Source organism: Diabrotica undecimpunctata, chromosome 6 (genome assembly GCF_040954645.1).
Source record: "Diabrotica undecimpunctata isolate CICGRU chromosome 6, icDiaUnde3, whole genome shotgun sequence".
NCBI classification, from domain to species: Eukaryota; Metazoa; Arthropoda; class Insecta; order Coleoptera; family Chrysomelidae; genus Diabrotica; species Diabrotica undecimpunctata.
The window spans coordinates 101,823,485-101,847,207 of NC_092808.1; the positions used below are offsets into that span (position 1 = coordinate 101,823,485).

The 23,723-nt window shown below is 31.3% G+C and overlaps 1 protein-coding gene across 1 annotated transcript in view; it reads right to left on the reverse strand.

Moving 5' to 3' along the window:
* Window positions 1–23,723, reverse strand: part of LOC140443650 (uncharacterized) — an 89,950-nt gene that overhangs the window by 40,938 nt on the left and 25,289 nt on the right. The window contains exons 6-10 of the mRNA XM_072535016.1: window positions 21,019–21,214; window positions 13,293–14,012; window positions 8,622–9,055; window positions 6,998–7,275; window positions 3,695–3,873 (exon numbers count right to left, since the gene is read on the reverse strand). Coding sequence (XP_072391117.1) covers window positions 3,695–3,873; window positions 6,998–7,275; window positions 8,622–9,055; window positions 13,293–14,012; window positions 21,019–21,214 — 1,807 coding nt within the window. The remainder of the gene's footprint in view (window positions 1–3,694; window positions 3,874–6,997; window positions 7,276–8,621; window positions 9,056–13,292; window positions 14,013–21,018; window positions 21,215–23,723) is intronic.

Consider the following 23,723-nt stretch of genomic DNA (forward strand, 5'->3'; position numbering starts at 1 on the left):
ATCTCCTTTATATCCATTAACTGTCCACATCACTTGTTCATGTTTAGAAAATCTTTGATAACTGGGCCATTTTTTAAGTTTTCGAACAAAAAATAATCCGGAGGGGCTAAATCTGGAGGATAGGGTACATGAGGTAGCAATTCAAACTTTAATTCATGAATTTTGGCCATTGCAATAACCGATCTTGGAGCTGGTGCATAGTCTTGAGGAAACAACACTTTTTTCTTAGCTAAATGCGGCCGTTTTTGTTGAGATTTCTTCGCTGAAACATTGCAATAAGTTTGAATAATACTAGCCGTTGATAGTTTTTCTCATTTTAAGATAGTTAATGAAAATTATCCCAAGCGCATCCCAAAAAACCTAAGAGTGACGCAAAATAGAGAACATTTTGATGTAGTGATAGCAAACCTCCAGAGTGCACCAGATATATATGTATATATATATATATATATATATATATATATATATATATATATATATATATATATATTATTTGACGCCAAGGCTATAAATTTAAAATAATATACGACAAAAGTTGAATAGATTGTTGTTTGCGATAGCTATGTTTACATGCTCACGTTTGAACAGGTAATGAATAAAAAAAATGTTCTACGTTACAAAACTATACAACAAAATTGTGGGTAATTTCCAAGGCCCCACACACAATTCATAACGGTGCTTCTCTGAAAATAACAAAAGTATAGTTTATTTCACGAAAAATGGTTGAGTGCTTAATGATTGCAATAAAACCCGACCGCAAGTACCCCAGCTTAGTCAACATTAGTTGAGCAGGTAAGTATTCAGGTAAAATTGAAGCTACTGTGGAGTGTCGTTATCTTGTTTGTATAATAAATTCCTGGTAATATAAGAATATAAAAAATCGTATAAAATTATAAAAACGATTAGAATACATTTTATTTCATAAAGTTGTAAACATTTTAACAGTGAGTTTTACTATCAATGGTTGATCTTTTAATGACCACAATAAATTTGTTGATCGTTAAGTATTTCCTGGAATAATTATACAGGTTCCTTCTATTATGTATAATTCGTAAAAGTATATAAAACCGATGAGAAATTTTTAAATATACATTTTGTTTCATTTAGTTGAAAGTGTTACAAGTGTTACCAGTGTTATACCTATTTATACTTATAAAACAGCATTATGTGGCGTCCTTGGAAAAACATTGATGGTGCATCTTCCAGTGTTCTATCAAAGAAAAAGCATTTATCTGCTTACGCTAGAGAAATCGTAAAAACAATATATAGTTTTTTACTTACAAGAGGACTTACTGCTAATACTGCTGCCAGTGAAATATCTGATTTAACGAAAATACCTCTAACCACAGTGAAAAGAATTACATCAAATCCCATTAAGTCAAGAAGGAAGCGTAAGGATGCCGGTTCTACCAAATGTATTGACGAAAGTGATAAGGACTTAATAAGACGAAAAATTTACACAATGTACGAAGAGCAACGGATACCTACATTAGATGCTTTAAAACAATGGCTTACTAATGATGATACACAAATAAAGATATTAAACTTATGGAGTCACATCGTTTACAAAAGTGGCGTACTGAATATATAACTTCCATAAGAAAGTACCGTACAGAAGATCGACCAATAATTTATCTGGACGAGACATGGTTTGACACTCATGAAACACCATCCAAAGTTACCACAGTCGTCAATTACATAAGTCTCCAAGTGCAAATAACACGAAAATTTAAATTCAAAACTACCTGTTAGAAAACGATATATATTTTGAAGAAAGTTATTTATAAAATGAACTGTTAGAAGTGTTAAAATCATTTTCTATTAAAAAAGTATATGTTTGTGACGCATTGGCCGACGACATGGGACATACAGTGTTACGGCTTCCGCTCTACTATTGTTTATTTAATCCCATAGAGCATATGTGGCACCAACTAAAGTCAAATGTTAGGTCACAAAATGTTTCTCCGACTTTAAGTGGTAGTGTAGTCGAATTAATAAGGAAATGTGTTGATGATATCTCCCCAGAAAGTTAATGTCACTGTCATGTAATGTTACTGTTACCATGTAATGTAAATTCATATGTTACTTTGAATCACATAATTAAACTAATTGTTATTAATCGTGAAGAGGATAGCGACAGCGAAACAGAATTAGGTATTTAGGAATTCATAAATATATTTTGGTTATTTTGGGTATTTTTTTTGTAAATATTAATTTGTATATATTTTTCTATATTTTTTTTTCAATTCATCTATTTTTTGTACCTTATGTATTCGTTTGTATATATATATATATATATATATATATATATATATATATATATATATATATATATATATATATATATATATATATATTAAATGGCCAAATATATGGCCTAGGAGGACAAATTCGTTAAACTTCCCGTGCTCGAATCGGTATCAATAAAGTGTTATGATCATTTCGGCCTATCCCAGCCTCATCAGACACTTGGGCTGATACAAATTCAAACTCGGAAAGTCCAACGAATGTCTCCCAAAACTTCACTACAACAGTAGTTAGCTTACAAAGGCGCCACCTGCTTTGGCGGCCGTGAACGAAACGATATGATAATATCGTTGTCTGTATCCTTTGCGCTACACATACACACACATATATATATATATATATATATATATATATATATATATATATATATATATATATATATATATATATATATATATATATATATATATACTGTAAATAGAACTATTATTACTGTACCGATATATCCGATTTGGAATATCCGTTTAGGAAGAGCAAAATTTTTTAAACACGCCAGTTTTTTGCTGACAGTCCTAAGCCTGTAAAAAGTGTGAAGGAAAGTACCTTTCTGAATTTAGATCCATATACTACAATTATTCACGTAGAACAAAAAAAAACTACTTTCTTCATGTTAAAAATTGTACAATTATCAAGTATATTCACTTGAACAACCTGAAAATACCATATGAAATAATTTAATAAATTTTTATAATCGTGTATTACACCGCTACCAATGAAATATATTAAATAACAAACTTTCTGAAGTGCGACCCTGTGTATTTCGGTAGTTTATTGAGAGACTCTTGTATACACAATAGGATCAACTCAGGTAACCATTAAGCACTCGACCATTTTTCGTAAAACAAACTATACCAAACGAAAAATTATTCACAAACAATAGACGGCTTTCTACTTTACATAATGGTAAATTTCATAGTCATACATACATAGTTCAACGGTACATATTAAACTATAATTTTAATCTTTTAAATAGATTTCAGGTAAAATAGATTTACCAAAGGAGCGTCAAAAATTACAGATATAAAAACTAACTAATAAAATATTGTTCTGAAGCTATTTTCTTGTTGCATGTTAAAGTAATTACTATTTAAATGGGAATAAGCCACAATTAAAGGTTAAAGTAAGTTTGTTGACGTTTGTATTGAAAATACAAACAGTAAATTTACTAATGTTTGTATTTTGAGAACGATTTCCGAAGTGGAAATTGAAACGTCAATAAACTTACTTTAACCTTTAATTGTGACTTATTCCCATTTAAATAGTAATTCCTTTAACTAAAAAAAATTAATGCTCATATGCTTCGTTCCCTTCCTCAGTCACAGTACCACATCCCGCTTTTTCTATATGTCAAATAATACAAAATAAACAATACAAATTATCAACTTACCGTTGTGAGTACTCGAGGAGGTCTTCTTCGATAAGTTTTAATCTCGGAGTCATTTTCTGATTTCGTATTACTTCTAGTTCTTGGAGCTTCAGAATCGCTGCCAGTTCCCTCACTTTCCGAATCGGTATGCGCTGAGACGTCTGTCTGTGCAGAAATTCTTCGAGTACGTCTTGTTGAATCTAGATAAATAATGTTTTTATTTAATTAAAATTATAATTATCTTATCATCACTTGATGACAGTACATTAAAAAACAAAAATACTATTCAGGTATAAAATCACGAGCGTGCATAGTGCACAGTTGACATAAGGAATTTATTCGATCAAACTACCCGATCTACTCTGATCTACTCGATCAAAAATTAAAATAAAAAAAAAATCAAAATATACGGGATGTAATTTTTACGTAAGTACTATTTTGAAATTGCTCCCCTGCGATCGGTTGGTAAACCAGAGGTTATTCCGGCAACAACTGATCATTTATATATATATATATATATATATATATATATATATATATATATATATATATATTTGCGAATTTAAAATTCTTTTACGACGTAAAAGCGCGAAAGCAGTGGAAATTCAACGTCGAATGTAAGGGAAATGAACGGAAAAACCATTATCACTCATGGAAAGATACGCAAATTGTTAAAGACTTTCAGAGATGGTCGAAGGAGTTGTCCGCCCTTATTGATTAATGACGATTTTATGCCCAAATTCGATGAAAAATCAAAGGTATTATCAATGCTTAAACTATCGAAAATTGTGCTTACAATATGTACCAAAACTGTTGAGGTGCAAAAAAAATAAACGAATAGGAAGCGCCTTGACATTTTTGAGGGTTATAATGCTGAAAGTGACGATTCTACAAGCCAAAACCAGATTTTGACAGGCAAAACTGTTACAGGCGGTAAAATATGGAAAGCCCAAGTTAAAACCAAAAAGACAATCCATAAAATGGCAACATTCAACATTTCCCGAGAGAATTGAAGTATAAACAATTTATGTCCGGAAAATCATGAGTACTTTGTTTTGGGTCAGGAAGCGGTATTGTTAGTTGATTTTTGATAAATCCGTGGTGAGATAATAAATTCCGAAACATATTGTTTTGCACATTTTGTTGCATAAAAATGTCAGTGTACATGCGACTAAACTAACTCAAGGTTTATCGCATCATTTGGCAAAAAAACAATTCGATCATCGTACATACACTTCCAATCTAGCGCCCAGTGGCTTATCACGTGTTTCTGCAACTCAAGAATAATTTAGGTCAGGAGGCCAACTTCTATCACGACGGAATACAAAACTTTATTGTTCTACACAAATGCATTTAATACTGGTGGTAATTGTGTGTAAAAGTAGATCAAAATGGGATCTTTCATGGAAAAATACAAATGTTCAAAAAGGCTACTTGATTTTTTGCATACCAAAACGGTACTTTACTTTATATATCCTAATGAGTTTAATCAAACTAATCTTAGTGAAATCAGTCAAGCAATGCAAGCAGTTAATTTATGCTTATGAAATAAGTCGATGCCGTCTAAATGGAATAAGGCTATAACAACTCTGTTCCATAAAAAAGAAGATACCACTTAAGTAGAAAATTATTGATCCATTATTCTGTTAAGCCATGTGTACAAATTCTTCACAAGAATAATAACAACGATTTCCACAAACAGTTTCACTCGGTAGAACTAGATAGTGTAATTGATGCATTAAATGAAAGTCGTATTGATAGCCGCTAGTTCAGATCAGTATATAATATTAAAAGAGCAACAAACATAATAAAGTTACACGAAATCAGTAGCGAAATAAAAATTTAAAGAGGTGTTAGACAAGGGACACACAATCCCCAATACTTTTTATACTGTACTAGAACGTGTTTTTAAAACACTGAATTGAGATCATAAAGGGATACGTATCGACGTGGAAAGACTGATCCACCTGAGTTATGCTGATGACCTACTTTTGATAAGAGATGACCTACGCAAAATAAACACCATGTTAGAAGAACTGAGAGAAGAGCGTGTAGAAAAACCGGTTTAAAAATAAATATCCTCAAAAACAAAATACATGACGAATCTCGTGGCCAGTAAGAACTTAAAAGACGAATTAGAACTTGTTGATAAGTTTCCTTGGACACGAAATTAGAGTAGGCAAGGATAACCGAACAGGTGACGTATCAATAAGAATAACGAATTTAAAGATAGTAACATCGATTATTCTGAAGCGGAAAGTCTTCGATCAGTGTGTTCTGCCAGTAATGACCTACAGTGCGGAAACATTGTCCCTAACAAAAAGCAATGCCTCGAAACTAAGAATAGTATAAAGAACGACAAACCGTTAAATAATAGGAGTAAAAATAAAGGGCAAGATCAGAAACGAAGACCTAAAGAAACCCAACCGAAGCAGAACCAGAGTTACAGATGTTGTGAAGAAAGCTTGTAGATTGAGATGGAAGTTGGGCATTATACTAGCCATTATATGTCTAGATCTAGAAAAAATAAACTCAAAAACTATTACAACAATCAAAAAACATTTTTTAAAAACTCATTATGCAAATCTGATAGAAAGGTTTCCATAGAATATTATATTACAACTTAAACTACGAGAAAACGAATATCTTTAGTCTTTTACACGATAAAATCAGTGGCAACGAAAAACGAATAAAAGATTAATTTAAATATTTTTCAACTTCGTAAATAAATTCACTTTATTGATTTATTTTAAAACAACCCTGATAAAAACAACAATAAAATACTTTGAGATACAGTAAAAAAATAGTTAAAGTTTTAAACAAACAATAACATAACCTTAAAATATGAACATTCATAGTAAATATCTTAATCCTTTGATATTCTTACCTCACAAATTCACGAACAACAAATAATACCAATCGCACAGAATGAATGTTCATAACCAAAAGTCCTTATTTATTCTTCAAATAGTTAAAACCAATATTTCCAACTACTTATGGAATAAATACACACAAATTAGAAATGTTTGGAAAGGTTTTTAAAATACCCGCCCAGATATGATAAGAAAAAGAACAAGTACTCGTATCAAAGCTTAAACACAAGTGTGGTGTGAGTTAATAAACCTATAATCCCATCTCTGGTCATTCTCGGAGTGCCTCACAAGTTTTTTTAATATCCTCTAGGGAAAATAACACGTACAATCATCACACGTACATCAAACAATTTGAAAGAAAAAAATACCTCATAAATTGAAAAATTAACTGTAGAAAGTTTATAAAGGTTTTATTTTCCAATTTATGTGGATTGGAACAATATAAACATACCTTGTCTTAATCTGGCAGTTGATCGAGTAGCAGGTGTAGCAGGACTTTTGGTGCGGCTTCCCGACGACGTTACACTAGAAGGAGTTGTAGATCGAGGAGGTTCCGTTGTGGATGATCTCGCAGACATTGATGACACTCTCGTTCTCTTAGTAACCGCTTTGGGGGCTTGATTTTTAGCACTGCTGGGCGAAGCGTTAGCATTTTGTCTAGATCGTTTTGCTTTTTTGGTTGCGCTTAAATTTTCTGCGATTCGTTGAGGTTGAATCCATTCATCGTACCTTGTAAATGTAAATTAATAATTTGAAAATAAAGATAAATTTAAATGTATCCTAAGAATAATAATGAAAAAAGTTTAACAAAACTTAACATATTGGCATTTTCAAATAATATTAGACAAAAAAATTAGACAATATTACCATATCGAAACCTGAAACTCCTTCGTTATTAGTAGTAGGTTATTTGGTCCATTTCCCAGAATTTTCAAGAAAAGAAAATAAGGTTAGAGAAAATAAATAACCAAATAGTAATTGTTCAAAAAGACGCTGTAGAAAGATCTTGAAGTAGACAATAAGTCAACACACAAAAGAGCTAAGAATCTAAGAGAAAGACACAGCAGAATATAAACAAATAAGCAAAGAAATGTCTAAAATGACAAGGAGAGATGTACGAAAATAAAATGCAGAAACTATTTCGGAATTAGTAGAAGAAAGCTAGCAGAAGAAATAAAATATGTTCATAAAGTCCGTGGCCTAGATTTTACAGCAACAACAGATAAAGAAATTCACTTACAACAATTCACGTAACAATTAAGTAAGAAATATTTCAATAATTCGCAATCAATGCTCAGAAGACATACTGGAAATTATATAATCAGAAATTAAAATGGTATTATAAGAAAAATAATAAAATCCGAGGAGAAGATGACGTTGTGATTAAAAATATTAAAGCAAGAGGAAAAAAATTAATTTATACTCTCAAGTCCTATTTAAGGTACTAAAATATTTTTTTTAAAGTACACTAAACTGTCTTAACCGAGGTAGGTTTAAAAAGTAACCTTAAAAAGTTCCTATATATGAAGTCTCCGAATAGTTCAAGATAACCAAATAAAGATTGAATGTGTAAAAAGATTTTTCAACAATGCGTACTCCCAGTATTGACTTATGGTGTAGAAACTAACATTTTACTAAGAAAAATATGGAAAAAAATCAAGAATGACCCAGTAATGCGTGAAGCGGTCAATGTTGCGGTCAACGATATGAGATAGAATTCCAAATGTAATTATAAGCGCGAGAACAGAAATTACAGACGCTGTGGAAAGGATAGCACATATTAAGTGAAACTAGTCCGTACACGAGCGAAAATGAAGAACGCTAGGTGAACTAAACGCATAAATTAGTAGCGTCCTATATTTGATGCATATAGAGGTAGGCAAAGGTCTCCGACACTGTGGATGGGTGACATAAAGTGGGTTCTAATAAACTGGATTTACACGGCATAAGACTGGCTCCTTTTAGAAGGCCTATGTTCAGCAATGGACGCTACAGACTGTGTAATGATGACAGTTCAATAAAACTTACTATTTTTATTAACTACTACAAACTTGTTGAACTAACAGAATACTCACCTCGTATTCCATCCTGTGTAGTGTACTAAATACACAACTTGCCCCGCTTGGTCCTTATCGATCTCAATAACTTTAGCTTCATAAGTTACTTTTGAATCATTAGATGAACCGTAGAATACTTTCAACTTATCTCCAATATTAATACTGGGCGCGGGAGGTTCATTGGCCACACTTTCTGAAACGGTTGGTTTTTCTTCAGTGATACGTTTCTTGCCCTTCTTTTTTTCTTCCTCGGTTGGAACAGGAGGAGCAACAGCTTTATTAGTTTGTTTTACAACAGGTTGCTTGGTCGCTTTGGGAGTTTTAGGTTCAGGCTTCTTCTCTTTTTCTTTTTCTTTTTCCTTTTCTTTCTCCTTTTCTTTTTTTGGCTCTTCAACAGGTGCCGTGACGACATCCTTTTGCTTTGATTGCGCTTTTGAACGAGTATTTTGTACCTAAAAAAATATAAAATAACAGAGGTGTTCAGCTATTTAATACAAATAAGAATTATATACTCGTATAAATACAATAATAAAACTAAATAAAAACAATAATACAACTAAATTTGGTGCAAATGTCTAAATAAAGCTACCTATCGGTAAAAATTACACAAAAATGTAGTGATAGACAAAATAAAAAAATCAGAATCGGGGATATACATATTAACAAAAACGAGATTTTATCCCAGTAACGACGTCACACGAGGATATATCACATTGATCCTAGAAGAATACAAAAAGCAACACCACACGTGAATATATCACATCGATCCTAGAAGAATTCGCAAAGCAACATAAATCTAAGATCATCAAGAAGATCATGCAAGCTGTAGAAACTAAAAATAGTAGTAAAGTGATCCGAGGACTCAGTAAGCTGCGGTCCCACAATAGATCCTGACGAAGACTCCAGAAAGGGAGTATTCATCAAAATTATTAGATAAATGCGAGACGGCCCAACCCAGAAACTGAGTGAGTTTAATATGACCAAAGCTGAAGTAAATAGACAGAGTAATACAGGATGCTGAAAAGATCGGTGTTTTTAACGGGAAAATCCAAGCAAGGGACAGAACGGAATGGCGCACAAAATTTGAGAAGGTCGAAGTAGCAGCATGATGATGATGAATATTAGTTATGTTTATTATAATTTCTGTGGATTCTGGCTTTAAAATTTTTGTGAACGAGTTGCTGGGGGTAATTGATCTTTGATAATGTTTTTTGTCATTGTTAATTGATTATTTTCGATATTCTATTATATCTGATATAATACTTTCCCATCTCTAGTCCCAATTTTAAGCTAACAGGAGATAGTTTCGACAGTGATTTTGTTTGTTGTGTACAACAGAAAAATACAATAAGTAACGGATTTAACCATTACTTAATGGACATTTATTTTATTTAGCAATAAAACACTAAAAACTTTTGTTTTCAACACTTCCACAACATTTATTATAATTTATTATCACCATAGGTGTTGCAGAGTCCATGTCTTATTTTTGGTATCTTTTTACACTTTATACTCCAACTGAATAAGTTGAGGAGAGGAGAACTGTTTGCCTCAATCTGGTCATTCAGGCCTTTATTTTTAATGTGAACAATTTGAAATTGGTCATTAAAAGAATGATTATGGTCTATAAGGTGAAGTGCGTACTTAGAATCTGTTTTTCTATTATTGAAAGCCCTTTTGTGTTCTGATATACGTTTTTTAAAGGTTCTACCAGTTTGACCGATCTAAGTTTTTGGGCAGTTACCACAGGTAATTTTGTATACACCACTGTTTAACTGCTTTTTCTTTTGGTTCTTGTTGTTCTTAATATATTTGCTAAGTTATTGTTTGTTCTGAAAGCTGGTGTTATTCCTTTCTTTGTTTATGTTTTCGGCTATTTTTGTTGATATCTTGCCTGTATTTATGTAATCGAGCAGAAGGTACTGGGTTTTTCTCTTGTGATGGGCTTTATAGGGTCTCTTATGTAGTTTTTTTTTTTTAATTTTGTTTATTGTTTCTTCGTTGTACCCATTGTTTACTGCTATTTGCTTAATGATATTCAATTCTATCTCCAAGTTGTTTTTGACATGGGAATTTCTGTTAATCTCTGTAACATGCTATGGTACGCTGCCAATTTATGTTGTGTAGGATGGAATGATGAATTGTGTGTAGTCGTTCAGTACGGGTAGGTTTATGAAACTGTTACTTTCTATTGATTTATTTTTAATTGAAATGGCTATTTGATTCTCTTTGTAACTGGATTTTTAGTACACATATCGGTAATTGATTTTGCAATGATTTTTTTTTCTATTGTTGGCAGTTTTTTACAACTTGCCTCAACATAAGAATCAAAAAATCTTAGACTATTTAGATGTACAATGTGAAGTAGCGCTAAACAAAACTAATTGGCATGTTCTAACTACTGCTCTTTCGAGCAGAGAAAATGTATGTTCCTTAAAGTAATATAATATGATTTTCATGTAATCTAAAGGTTTTTACAGCTAGATTGGTAGCTAGTTTTAACTACTCTCAAGATGTTTCACTGATGATGATCCGACTGCACCAAAAACGTTTTGAAAATATCTGTAATCCTTTTGGATAAATTTTAAATCTATATTAATAAAAATGAATCGCGGAAATGTTTGTACGGTCATCACTTCAGAACGACTGCACCAAATTAGATAATTATTTTTTTGTGTGTTTGTTATTATCAGGATCATTTTTAAAAAATTGTACGGAAAGACCTTAACAAGTTTTTCTGTCATAAAAAAAGATGAAATAACATAAAATAGAATAAAATAAATTAGAATAAAACTAAATAGAGTAGAGTAAATTAGAAAAAAATAGAGTAAAATAAAATAAAATTAAATTAACTTAAATAAAATAGATCAGAATAGAATACAATAAAATAGAATAAAATATAATGAAAATAAATAAAATTAATTAGCATAAAATAAAATAGAACAAAAGAGTCAAATAGAATAAAATACAGTAAAATAAAATAAAATAGAATACAATAAAATAAAATCTTAAATTTGACGAATATTAACAGGCCCGCAGTATGCTAATTCAATTGTTTGGTCTGTCTTTTATTTTATTGTTTTATTTTAGTTTATTATAAAGTTTATTAACAAGTTTTTTTATGTAGCTTAATATATCTTTCAAAGAAAATTTAAGACGCACCATTAATATTTGACAGTAAATAAATGTCGCTTATTTTCTTTGATACCTTATGAAAGAGAACAATAGTTACAAAGAGCACAACAGTTCAACACTGATGCATTTGTCAAAATAGTTCATACAAATTTTCTACAATTGAATCAACAACAAAGGATTGCTTACGATACTTTGATATTGGATCTGATGGAATTTACTTCCTTGATTCTGGACAGAAAAAACATTACTAATTTCATTGTTATTGGCAATGATCAGATCGCAGTAGCTCTAGTGTTGGATTCATCTGGAATATCTGCAACTGTATTGAAAGGCGGACGAATTGCAAATTTTGTCTTGAAATTGCCATTAAACAAACAAATTAATGAAACATCAGATTTCAACATCGCCAAAAATAGAGCAATGGCAAAGATTTTACCGATATGCAATTAATCGTTTGGAATGAATGTACATTAGCCAACAAGAGGCCATTACAGGGACTGAACAAAAAGATATTCGTGACAATCAAAAACATTTTTGGTTGAGCCATGATTCAACTTTCAGACTGTTCCTTGTTTAATAATTATTTCCAATTAACTGCTGCGGACGAACTAAACGCATGCCTAACATCATCCAATTTGTGGCGGCATGTAAAGCCGCTGCAATTGATAAATAAAATGCGAGTATTTTTGCATCAAAATCAAAGTACAATTGTGTTTTTGAATCAGATGTTAGGTATTGGAACTTAACAGACTCAAAAGATGAGCTTATTGAATTTTGATACATATTTAATTTTAAGGCGGTACGAAGTTCGGAGGATCAACTAGCATTTTAATAATAAGTGGCAGCCGTAACTCAGCGGCTATTTTACTGGTTTAACAAGCTGGAGGGCCCGGGTTCGAATCCCGGCACCGACAAATTTTTCAATTTCTAATTTAACTGATCTACCACCGTGCTTCGGAGGGCACGTAAAGCCGTCGGTCCCGGCTACGAAAGCGGTCATGTTAGCGGCGCTTGCATGACCTAAAAACGCTAAACAAAATCCTAACACTAGACCTCAGCCAGAAGGTTATCGAACTTACTTTAGGAATAAAATATACCATCATACAACAGAAGTCTTTACTTTCTTTTAATAAAATAAATTAAATTAAAAACCATCGCTCCTTGCGTAGACGATAAGAAAACTGTGCTTCCCCTTCTCGGTTACATGCGAATGCCACATTCCGTTTTTTGTATTAACATTTTCAATAAAAAAATTACGCGATGATCGTCATTGTTAGGTGGAAGTATCACAAAATAAACAAATAATGAGACCTAGATGCATTATGTTATAAAATATGTAAACCGTCAACAAAATGTATACAAATTAACCATAATTTCCATTAAAAAATATTCCACAAATCGATAAGAAATTAATCCGCTTTAATTAACTGTAAAAAAAAATTGTCAAATTGCTTTAGAATATTTTTTGTTAATAAGGACGTATAATAGGTATTTATTCAGTTCATTATCAGCTTTAGGGTAAAAGCTAAAAAAATTTAATGTAGTATCACTTACCTTTTCTTCTTCTTCCTTCTTGGCTTGTTCTTCAAATTTTTCGACCAGAGTTTTTACTTTATCAGTAGGCACAGGCTTTCCTTTTTTCTCTTTACTGGGAATAGTCTTACTTTCTGTCCTCTCTCTTTTCGGTCTCGTTATCTCTTTCACCGCTTCTATTACTTGTTCAGTAGTATCACTAGAATTGGTATCACTGATTTCTGCTACAACAGTCACAGGTGCTTTTCTTTTTTCAGCTCGTTTCGGTTTTGGTGTTTCTGGTGGAGTTTCCTTTGATGTTGTGGGTTGTTCTTTCTTTTCTTCCGGCGGTTCTTCTTTTTCTGGAGCGGGACTATGTATTGAGGCTCTGTCTCGATCACGGATCAAACTCCTTCCTTTATTTTTCTTTGTGGGCCGGGTGTGATTCAACATCGTTACACCCAATGTTCTATAAAAGGTTTCATAACTTGAAAGACATTTCTTATATACCGCCTTTACTTGGTTAAAAATGTTCTGGCTTCCAGGAAGGTGTAAACGAAGTGTAACAGTTCTCCATTTGTTTTGGTTTGTGACACGGTTGTATCCACCCATTTTTTCTACAATTCGAAATAGTCTATGTAAGTCTATGTCTTGATTGGAAATGGTTGGTGTTTTGTTAAGTGGGGTGTTTGCCTCGTCCATAAATTTGTACAATTGTGCCACAAACCGATCCTTTTCTTCAGTCGGTTCGTCATCGGAACTCTGTAATTATAATAAAATAATAAATAAATAATTAAAATTATGTTAGGACATTAAAAATAACAGTAAAATATAAGCAACTCTTATGTATTCTATTTTAAGCATTAATTTACGCAAACCATAGCGAATACTATTTCTAATAAAAATTCTAATATTCGTATTCTTTTGTAAAATATTCGTAATCTAAAATGTTATTAGGCCGTTTTACTATTGTTCAGTGTAGATCCTAATAAAAATGCTACTTGTATACATGTTTCGCGTTTCGTGTAGATCGCGTGATCACCGAGTGCACACCGAGTGTCGGAGGCGTTAGATTATCGTTTGTAAGAAAAAGAACAAAAAAAAAACAAAATTTATTGTTGAAGAAAAATGTTAATTTTAAATTGATACATATAAAAAAGCATATGCTGCAATTCACTGCTGAAGCTACAGGTAAATCGTTAATATTGTTATGTTATTATTGATAATAATAATAAAAATAATTTTAGGTATTAACAAATCATCTGTTTATAATATTTTAAAAGATCATCGCCAAAGATCTAAAAAAGTGCTTGATGAAATTACCGATGAACATAAGCTTCCAACTGTTCAATATATATAACTGTTCATAATTAATGAGCTTCCAACTGTTCAATATAGAACTTTAATATCATCATTTTATTGATTATTTAACTTGCATTATTTGCGGCTTCAAACTGATTACTGACATAAAATAAATTTTTACATAACATCATATTGCAGCATTGCAACACAGCAGATTTGAGTTTGGTTCAAAGCACGTAATGGTTTGGAAATTAATCATTCGATGGGATTGATTTTAAATAGCGCGAACGAAATTAAGAAGTTTGTTTATTTAAAATGGTTGACAAAACCGAAAAAAAAAACATTGATCAGCAATCACTACATCGTTGTATGTTGTATGCAGCATGCCTCGTAATACAGATGATTCATGTGCATTATACACGAATTGTTTTTGAAGCGTCTTTTCAGAAGACGATAATTAAAACAGAGAAATTTAAATTTGATGATTTTTCGGACTTCGGATAGTTCGTCACACTATTCGTACTACATAATCAATAATAAATTATAAATATTATAACTCCATTATTACAGTGACAAATAGAATTAAGTTTTCAATATATATATATATATATATATATATATATATATATATATATATATATATATATATATATATATATATTTTCTCCCAGCGTATGAAGTGAGCCACATATCAAAAGAAACTGCGGTTGAAGTGAGGTCCTGTACAAAGTGAGGTCCAGTATATGGACCTCACTTAGTCAATCAATGTAAGACTTTTTCGTAGGCATGTACTGATAGCAAAAACTGTTTTTTTACAAAAAAAAGTGGGACCTCATTTTGTATGGTCCACATCAATTTTTAGTTCAGAGATTTTCCGCATAGAGGCGCTGACTTTGGCGTATATTTTCTAACCATGTATATTATATGTCCTGTTGAATAACTTACGATACACATAGTGAGGACCATACAACTGGCAACATCTGTTCAACCCATTTTAAAACAGTGGATCGTCGCATAAATTCAAATAGTACAAAAATGTATAATACTTTAATCCTTTTTGAGAGCGTAGGCGCAAAATTTCGGTCGAATTCTTTTTAACCGCATTTATTTTTTTCGAATCGTGAGAAAACTAATAGATATTTTTTAAAAATTTAAACGCAGAATAAAAGACTACATTAGTGCCGAGGGCAAAAAGTCCCTTATAATAAACAAGAAGTTTCTTTTGAATGATATATTTAAAATAAAAAATCAGAATAAAATTTTTTCACCTCTGTAACTTATTAAAATAAATATTATAGAAGTTCTCAGGGACTTTCGATCATAGATAATACAGTAATATTTCATTCTGCGTTTAAATTTTTCAAAAATACTTAATAGTTTCCTCAGGATTCGAAAAAAATGAACGCATTTAAAAACATTTCGAGCGAAATTTTGCGCCTGTGTTCTCAGAAAGGCTTAAAATAATATAAATTTTTGTAATCAGTATTTCAAAAGCTTTTAAATAAGGTGTCGCATGATGTACTTTCCTATTTAGAAAATCAAAGCTATGCCTGTCACCTGAAAAGGTATCGCGTAAAGTTCGAAACATTGACGCTATAATATACTATGATTATTTTAAAAATCGACCTGTCCGAGCGTTTTTCTTATGTTCTAAAAATAAATAAGTAATATACAGCATATTGTTACCAAATAAATACACGTTTTTTGGTTTGATAATTTTGTCCCTGAGGGCCAAAAGTAATTCTATATTTTTAGACATATCTTCTGTAAATAATACAGGAACTCCCCCTCCTCGTTTTCCCTTTATCACTATTCGCTTGAAAGCTTTCATGAGAAATTTCTCACTCTCCCTGATACAACTATCAAATTATGTAGAGGTTTGATTGTTGATATTAGTTGTGTAGCAATATACGGTCATTCTTTGTAGTTCACCTACTCTTCGTTTGTTCAGTAATTGTAGTTGTACATAACAAATTTCCTAAAGTATTCTAAATGGTTTTCCGTTACTTTGATCCTGTTTTAATATGTTTCGGAATTTTTCTCCTTCAATATTCAGATATGATTTTAATAATGTCAGATCTTCAGCTAGAGGAATAAGCGATGGTTTGTTCCATTTTTTTGCTGTAGATCTTCATTTGCAAGAGTAGAGATCTCATACTGCTATTCTCTTGAAATTAGTTCTTTCAAAACTTTTAATTTTTTCATATTTTCACTTTCTGTGCTACAACTTTTAAGTTCTATACTATAAGATACATCAACGCATTTTTTTAATTGTGTGCCCATGTTAGCAGCTAGTGATGGCGCTCCATAACTTTCATTATCAGTATCACATTTAGATATTATTTTGGTACATTTTACTACAGTATCAAAGTTAATTGGATCTAGTGCACCAAGCAAATTTTTTCATTTATTTTCTTCTTTATTTCGGTTAGAAGATATGCCAGTTGTCTCATTTTTCTTGATGAAACTAGTAGGAACTGTTTATCTCGGTGACTTTTCAAATAACGTTCTGTAACAGCACAAATTAAATTATCGGTTTTAGATATCATATCTGATCTCATTTTTGGAAATCCTTCTTTACTCAAAATATCACTATTGGAATATGTCGAAAATAAAGATTGTCCTTCTGTTTGAGCATTAATTCTTTCTGTGGTGTCTGTTGTATTATGAGGGCATTTCTTAACACGTTTATAAAGAAATTTTTTTTTATAGAAACCTTTACAAAATTTGCAAGGTAAATAGGATGATATTCTAGCTGGTACTAGTTCTCCCAATAAAGGTTTTCGCACAGGGACAACACGATCATTGGTACAACTTTTTAGAAAATTTCCCTTGCTTCTGAGTTTATTAAAAAGTATTTTTCTTTTTTTACTACCAACTGAACATGACAAAATTTCTTGAACTTCAATCTCGGCTTCATGATGTCTGGTAATATGTCGAGAAAATTTAAGAACTTCTGTATCGCAAAAAAATCAACAGTCTTTTTTATTACATACTCTTTTTTCTTTTGATCTGATTACCTAAAAAAATGGTAAACAGAAAATGTTTTTGATAAATAATAAACATTAAGCATTTTAGAAACTTGTAAAATATTTATGCAAAAAGTTAATTGTATTGTACAGGGTGAGTCAAATTAGATGCAAAGTATGTGGATCTCGTAAACGGTAAAACATAGGAAAAAGGTTAAACTAGGCCAAAGTTGCGTTATCAAAAGCACACTAATTTGACACTAAAAAATCAAGGATATCTTAATCCGTTTTGAAAAAATTCGCAAAAAACCAAATTTTTGCAATTCGGTTTTTATTTATTTTTGGAGTTATTAACAGACTAGGAACAAAATTAATAACACTTTTTCATTTTCGTTTCTAATGCTCTATTAAACTGTTATAAAAAATTTTATATCCCACGTTTCGTCTTTTTGGAACCATCATCAACTTCATTTTTTCCAATAGTACTAAATTCAGTTTTCTGCAGATTTGATATTATCTTTTTATTAGAAATTCAACGATATATAAAACTTTATTGCTAGACAACGTTTCGACGCCATAACACTTTATGGCTATAAGGACTTTATAGTAGACCTTATTTAGTGAAAAAAAGTTTATATAAATATAGGTTGTGCTATTATATAGGTTTGTAAACGTGTTAATTAATGCTTTTTTTCTGAGATACAAGGTCATAAAGTATAAATATTTTTTTAGTTTTTTGCAAATATCTCAAAAATGATATCTACAATTGACCAATTTTACAACTATTAAAACGGCATCCAAACTTATCTAAAATACAAATAAACTCATCTTATTATCAATCAATGGCGGGCATTGGGGTTACTAGTTGATCAATTTTAAATAGAACTTCTACGCCACTGCATATTTGGCAACATTTCTAAATTTTATTAAATTCTCAATCAATTTTACATAAAAAATGCATGTTGTGAAAATGTCGTATCTCTTTTAGTTTTTGAGAAAAACAGCAGTTGCAGATACTTTTTTAAATGTAAAAATTTATCTTTTTTAATATTTGCTGTTGGTAAAAGTTAATAGTAAAAATATTATTAAAAATATTAAATTTTGTACAAAATGTTATTATTCATCAATAAGAATATTATGATTTTTACTAATAATTTCTATCAACAGCCAATATTAAAAACGATAAATTTTAGCATTTAAAAAAAAACACTACAAAGAATGATTAACTGTTGTTTTTCTCAAAAACTAATAAGATACGACTTTAATACGATTTACGATTTTAATAACAGGAAGTTTTTATGTAAAATTGATCGAGCATTTAAAAAAAAATATAGAAATGTTGCCAAATATGCAGTGGCCTAGGAGTTCTATTTAAAATAGTGCAACTATTAACCTCGGTGCACGTCAGTAATTGATAATGTTATGAGTTTATTTATGTTTTCGATACGTTTAAATGGCCCTTTAATAACTGTAAAATTAGAAGACAATTGTAAATACTATTTTTGAGATATTTGCGAAAAACTAAAAAATGATTTATATTTTATCACCCCGTATCTCAAAACCAAACATTATACGACCTTTGTTTATATGACATTTTTTTCACTAAATAAAAACCAGACAACCCCTATTCCCTATTTAAAAATAAGAGGTGGGGGAAGTGGAACGGTGGGGTTTGACAAATGACAGATGTATTTACCGTAAGAATGTGTCCGCCTTAGATCAAAAATGGACCTGTTTCGTTATTTCCTTAAAATATAATAAATACTGCCAAATATCGAAGTGGACTGTTTTCCTTGGCCCACAATGTAACACATAATAATGCAATATAAATTTCGAATTCCTGAACTATCACTGCATACTCCATTTTAATTATTAATTTTCTCAACTAATGCCATTTTCAAAATTCTTAATTTCCTATCCATCTTTAATGTAAATTATTGAAAAATATAAAACTATTTCTTTGCGCTAGTCTCCGACAAGTATACCGTGATTTAATGCTTAGGTACTAAAATGTTATAAAATTAACAAACAGTACGAGCAAGAACACAGCGAAATCCTTACTGAAATAACTACAAGTGACTGAAACATCAAAACAATAATTATTACTGTGTTATACAGAAAAAGGCGGTAGAAACCACTAATCTCATATTTATCGACAACACTGTATGGTCCTCACTTGATGAGCTGTAAGGAAATATACACGTAAAGTTGTCCTCATTTTGTGTGCATAACTAAAAAATATATACAGTCTCACTTTAACAGCTGCGTATAATGGCCTCACTTGGGTGGCAATATACTTGAACAATATGGGACACATACACGTAATTTTTATTATATATATATATATATATATATATATATATATATATATATATATATATATATATATATATATATATATATATATATATATATATATATATATATTATTTATGAGTTTTACCGCATTTACTGCGATAATTGTATCTCGGTAATTGTTAATTATATTTGTTGTATGGGTATAAACTATTGAATTTTATATGAAACTATAAATATTTTATCACCACATTTGTGATTTTTTAATCACTTTAGATGTGATTCAATAAAAACGATATGACTATTAGTGACAAGTATATCATTTCATTTTAGCTCATCTACTAATATCAGATCGATAGCAGAAGACGCAAGTGTCAGCAAATGTATGGACTTTTGGCACGATACAAAATGAAAATGGAAATTTACACAATAAAGAGAAAACGTATTATCATAAATGTTAAAAAATGAGAAAAACTAAAATTATTGGTAAAGAAAAGAATTTGAAACTGTCATCGCATAACTATGATTGCAGTAGTAGGAAAATTTTAATTAAAATAATTCAAGTAAATTATAGCAGTTTATATGGAGGCTGTTCATGAATATTATAAACGAGAGGAAATTTACTTTAAATGAAAACAGTTAAATAGCAACGCTATTCATTCAGCTACAATTCATTTATGTAGGGCCTGAATAATGAACATAAGTCTATACCTGTACATTTGAAAAATGGGCAATCCTATAAAAACTGGTTATATTCCCATAAAGTAGCATACAATATTTGTTGTTTAAGTTAATGCGCTGATGAAATTCCATTGGATTTTAGATATAATTTTATCAGGAATATATCGCTTTCGTATACGTTCCGGACGATTTTCTTATACAATGTGATAAATAAACTCTAAAACAAAGGTAATCGACTTCTTTAACAATCCAACATTTTTTTATTGTAATTAGAAAAACAAAAAAATATATAACAAAGTTCGGTTAGAATCGACGTGTGAGGTTGTCTGATACTGATTACTGGATTACCGCAAGGCCGAGATAATCAACCAAAAAAAGACGATGTATTTGATGACTTTTTTAGTAACTTTTTTGAGAGTGAATCTGTCTTTTTAGTTTACTCCTCCTGGTTAAAAAACAAACCATAGATAAAAGTTAGATAGGCATTACATTAACAATTTTAAAAATGAAATTTCACTTACATCACTATAATTTTCTTCACTTTCACTATCCACAGAATGCGAATGAAAAAGTGAGCTTTTTTCCCAATGCGGTGGAAGTTCGTTGTGATCAAGGAACTTTACAGCTTTTTGAATAGCTTCTGCCAAACTTGGATTGTCTACTTTTTCCGCTAGTTCTCTATTGAATTCGTTTACTTCCTTTTTTGGAACGGTATAACTTAAAAAAATAAACTTTTTAGAAAAACGAACATCAACCAATTAATTACTATCCTTCTTACAAAAATATTTATATGAAATTAGATCTTAAAGTTGAATATAATATATTTCTAGTGCAACGTCAACTAATATATTACTGGAGTAGTTTTTACAGTCTCTTTTATACATTTTTTTATGTTATGTATGCTATCAGTTATAATATCTACAGGGCAACAACATCTACACCGCGACTGCAAAAAAGAAGCTTTGAGGAAAAACAAATACTAAGAACAAATTAAAAACTAAAAACATGAACAAAATGAGCACTACTGGAGTTAATTCTTCTTTTTGTATTACCAAGTTTACAGTTATCATAGAGCTGTGGCGCACCTAGGGGGGGTTTTGGGGGCACATAAAGTAAAAAATATATAAATAATAGTAGGAAAATGGAACTTGTCTTTCACACACAATACAAAAAATCGAAAACGCTAATTGAATAATTAAATTACCACTTTAAATATGTAGAACACAATAATTATTGTATAAATACACAATAATTAATAATATTTTTCATTATATTTAGATATAGATACCTAATATTAGGCTTATGACAAAAGTAGACAGAACGAGCCTGTTGCGAGTAGCATGCGCCTACAGGACTGTATCTGCGGCGGCATTGTGGACTATTACAGGTTGTGCTCCTCTGCATGTGTTAGCAGTAGAAAAGAGACATCTCTATGAGAGAAGAGAGCATTTGACAACAGCTATAAAAAAAAGAAGAAAGGGAAAGATCAATGGAAAGATGGCAAGAAGAGTATAACAACAAGGAAGATGTTGCCCAGTGAACCAAGATGCTGATCCCGAGCCTAAGGGACTGGGTAGATTGTCTGTTTTAGGGCGTATCTTCATAGGTTCAGAAAGACAGATACAGATAAATGCCTATACTGCGAATACTCTGACATTATTACTCACACAATGTTGGAGTGTAATAGATGTACAGTGGAGACAAATAGAATGTATAAAGAAGTAGGTATGAACCCTGTGACTGTAAAAGAGATGATCGTGAAGATGACGGGAAGTACGGAGGGATGGAATAGTGTTCATAATTACATCCGAGCACTCATTAAAAGGAAAGAAGAAGAAGAGAAACACCAACCGGGCCAACGACAGAGATAAGATCTAATTACTATTTTAATGGGAATAAGCCGCAATTGAAGGTTAAAATAAGTTTATTGACGTTTGAATCTTTGATCTTGCACTGATAACTTGTTTATACTTCAACAATTAATAGAAAAAAGAATAGCGGTTGGTACCAAAGTACATCTAGCCTTGATCGACCTAGAAAAGGCGTATGATACAGTTCCAAGATTAAATTGTGCCAACCGTTACAACAACTGGACATTAGTCCATACCTTTTAGGAATAATCACAGAAGTATACAGGGATAACACTACTTACCTAAAAATCGGAAATAGACAATCAGAGCCAATAAAAGTAACTAAAGGACTAAAACAAGGATGCAGTATGTCACCCTTACTGTTTAATTTATTAATTGAGGCAGCCCTCTAAACTTGAAAAAAAAACCACTGCCAGCTCATGGGAATCCCCATAGGAAATGACGTACTGTTCTCCCTGAACTACGGATAACCAAGTCGTCCTAGCTCAAGATTCTTATGATCTTATGAGAATATGTAAAATGGGGGTTACAAGTCAGCATGAAGAAAACAGAATATTTAGTTATCAATTCAGATGCAAGGTTTGAAGTGTTGATAGACGAGGACGTGGAAATCAAACAAGTGGAAAAATTTAAATATTTAGGTGCACTTATTGCTAAGAACGGCTTGGGAGAAACCGAAATTAAACACCGAATTAATCAGGGACGTAAAATTGTAGGATGTCTGAACACCTAATGGTGGGATCCAAAAGGAACAAAAAAAGAATAGGACAAACCATGGTTGAATCAGTTCTTTGTTATGGCTCTGAAGTATGGACAATTAATGCAGAATGAAGAGAAGATTGTTGGCAGTTAAAATGGATTATTTGAGAAGAAATGCTAGAACATCAAGGCATGAAAGAAAGACCAACGAATCTATAAGAAATAACCTGAATGCTACAGAAACGGTCATTGACGGAATAAAAAGAACAGGTTCAAAATTATTTGGACACCTATTGAGAATGCCTGACGAACGTTAGCCACTAAAACTTCACAAATGGAAGCCCCCTGGAAGAAGAAAAAGAGGTAGACCTCGACGCTCATGGAATGAAAAAATTAGAAGAGCGATGGAATCGAGAGGTTTGGAGGAGAAGCATGCCTTGTAGCGGGAGGATTGGCGGAGGAGAACGGGAATACGGCGATAGCCGTTTCCAAAATGTATTGTATTTACAAGTTGCATTCATGTCAGACGTCAATAAACTTATTTTAACCTTCAATTGTGGCTTATTGTCAATAAAATAGTAATTACTTTAAAATGCCAGAAGAAAATAGCTTCAGAACAATAGATAAGATCTAGATAAGAGAACGGAGTGTTCCAA